The sequence below is a fragment of the Orycteropus afer genome, unplaced genomic scaffold (assembly GCF_000298275.1).
Source record: "Orycteropus afer afer isolate SDZICR_OR568_19922 unplaced genomic scaffold, OryAfe1.0 scaffold00184, whole genome shotgun sequence".
Taxonomy (NCBI): domain Eukaryota; kingdom Metazoa; phylum Chordata; class Mammalia; order Tubulidentata; family Orycteropodidae; genus Orycteropus; species Orycteropus afer.
Window position 1 is genome coordinate 6157461 of NW_006921771.1, and position 2975 is coordinate 6160435.

Genomic DNA, 2975 nt, shown 5'->3' on the forward strand with positions numbered 1-2975 from the left:
CAGCCTGTTTTTCCATAAATATATATATATTTTTGTTTTCCAAAAACAATTCCGTAACACCTATGCAGAGCTCTTTTGCTTGTATTTTGCAAGAAATCTCCAGATTTTCATGACATTTCCTGCAGCTCTAGAGACGACTGAAATATGAAGTCTCTCCTTTGAAAACCAGGTTCTGCTTCAATCACATTTTTCACCAATCTTTTCCTTCTTGAAAACTATTTTCCTAGTGATGTGTACTTATGATAAATGTCAACAATCAAATCAGACAGCCAGAAACTGTGAAGATAAAAGGTGACACCAGAGCTTCACACTTCATTCTTTCAAAACTTCACTCCTTCGTTTGAAGCTCAACGGTCACAGTGCAGGCATTTCTTTTCACCTCTGAAAACTGTCAAACAGCCTCCTCAGAGTGACGTGCGAGTTAAAGAAATAGTCCTCCGGACCAGTTTGTAACGGAAAAGCACTGGCAACCAACGCTCGCCTCCTGCAGGCTGGACGTGAAACGCTTACTAAGTAACAAGCAAGTCCAGTTGAGACTACAATTCCCACCAGGCATAGCGGGAGAGGGACACACGCACGCGTAGCCCGGGCCCGGAAATAAGTCGTCTCCCTGCGGGGTTTTCTGGGAATGGAAAACGGCCGGAGGGAGGCTGTGACTCGGAATACTGGTAGACTCTAGGGTGCCGGTGGTGCACAAGCTCGTGTACCTAATTTACAGCATGTCACAGGCTTTTTCAGAGGTGCTACGGCTGCCAACGCGGCAGCTCACGAAGCTGCTGTTCCCGCTACAGGAGCTCGAGCGACACATGGCACCAGATATGAGGCCCAGCCTTCACCTGCGGACCTTCAACCCGAGCCTGGAGGACATAGAGAGGGCGGACGACCTTTTCAAGGCCACCTCTCGGCATCGCATCGAGTACCTGAGCTCCGCGGTCCGCCTCAACCACGCCCCGGACCTCCTTCTCCCAGAGGTGAGAGCTGTCACTGCTCTGTGTTCGCACCCTCAGCAGGGTCTTTGCTATTTACTCTATTTTTTGGTCACCAAAGGGACAGATAGTTTCTAGCTTTATGTTGGTTAGTTTTCTAGCTTTGTGTTACAAGAGTGATTGTCTCAACTAAATAAGCATATATAGTTTTAACTATTTTGGTAATGAATGTAGAATTAAAAAAGGCTTAAACTAAGCATTAACAAAATTAACTTGTCCTTTTTTAAAATCAAACTTTTCCTGTTTAATTGAATTCCTGTTAATTGAATTTAATTGAAAACATGCACAGACAAATTAGACAAAGTTAAGAATAAGAGAAAGTTTAATAGTTTCAACAAATGAGGTGATCCTTATGCAAAAATTATTATTATATATAGATGGCAATTATGTGAAAGGTTTTTAAAACGACTTTTATTAATAAAATTTTCTGCATGTTTTTTCTTGGATTTCCTAAGATTTAAAAATACTTTCTTCAAAATCTACAAAGGAAAAGCTCAAATTTCCTTACATATTTGCAGTAACTGCACTACTGCGCTGAGACTTTTCATCCAAATATATTTAGAACTGCTGTAATATTTGAGTAGTCAGAACTCAGGGAGAAAATAAATTATTAAATAATTTTGAGGTAACACTGCTTTTCAATCTAAGTTTCTAAATGACTGGACTTTTTGTAACTTAAAATGTTTCAGTTCATCATATGTATTTTAGTGTTGGATTTAATCTTGCAGAGTATTCAAAATACATGCAGGATTTGGATCAATTAATTTTGAAGGACTGACCCCAGTTTGTGAAATATATAGTATTTCTGGCCCCTGCCCATTAGATGCCCTCCATTTGTATTAAGAGTTAAAAAAGCTGGCAGAGGTTTTCAAAACACCCACCAGGAGATGGTACTAGCCTCATTTGGATTCACTGGTTTGTATTATACCCCCTTTAATGTTAGGTGTAGTTGAGTCTGATCCAATTATATTAACCCTGCATACAACAAAATGAAATACTGCCCACCCCTGCCCCATCCTCATGTTGTTGTTGTTGTTATGTGCCCTCGAGTTGGACCCAACTCATAGCGACCTCTCCTTGGGTTTCCGAGGCAGTATCACTGCTGAAATAGATTGCCCCATCTTCTTTCCGAGGAGTGGCTGGTGGGTTTGAACCGCCAGCCTTTTGGTTAGCAGTCAAGTGCCTTAAGCACTACACTACCAGAGCTCCCCCCCATCCTCATAGTCCTTGCTCCTTGCTATGTTGCAGCCACTGTGTTAATCCATCTCTTTGAGCATCTTTCTCTTTATCTCTGACCCTGTACTTTACCAAGCATAATGTCTTTTTCTGGGGAGGGTCTCTTCTGATAGCATGGCCAAAGTACTAGAGAGATGAAGGCTTGCCATCCGTGCTTCTAAGGAGCATTCTGGCTGCACTTCTAAGACAGATTTGTTTGTTCTTCTGGCGGTATTCTTCACCAACACCGTAATTCAAATGCATCAATTCTTCTGTCTTCCTCATTCATTGTCCAGCTTTCACAGGTATATGAGACGATTGAAAATACCATGGCTTGGGTCTGGCAAATCTCAGTCCTCAAAGTGACATCTTTGCTTTTCAACACTTGAACAGGTCTGTGGCAGTAGATTTGTCCAATGCAGTGTTAATTGTTTTCTTGACTGCTGCTTACATGGGTGATAATTGTTGATCTAAGTAAAATAAAATCCTTGACAACTTCAGTATTTTCCCCATTTATCATGATGTTTCTTATTGGTCCAGTTGTGGGGACTTTTCTTTTCCTTATGTCGAAGTGTACGAAGTGTACTGAAGGCAGTAGTCTTTGATCTTCATCAATAAGTGCTTTGCTTTCAGCAAGCAAGGTTATGTCATCTCCATATCACAGGTTGTTAATGACTCTTCCTTCAGTCTTTTTTTTTTTTTTTAATTTTATTTTGATTTGGGTGAAGATTTACAGAGTAAATTCACTTTTCATATAGCAGTTCACATATACTT

At 40.7% G+C, this 2975-nt stretch overlaps 1 protein-coding gene across 1 annotated transcript in view; it reads left to right on the forward strand.

Moving 5' to 3' along the window:
- Positions 1-719: 719 nt before the first annotated feature.
- GTPBP8 (GTP binding protein 8 (putative)) overlaps positions 720-2975 on the forward strand; it is a 26461-nt gene continuing 24205 nt past the window's right edge. The window contains exon 1 of the mRNA XM_007947451.1: positions 720-971. Coding sequence (XP_007945642.1) covers positions 720-971 — 252 coding nt within the window. The remainder of the gene's footprint in view (positions 972-2975) is intronic.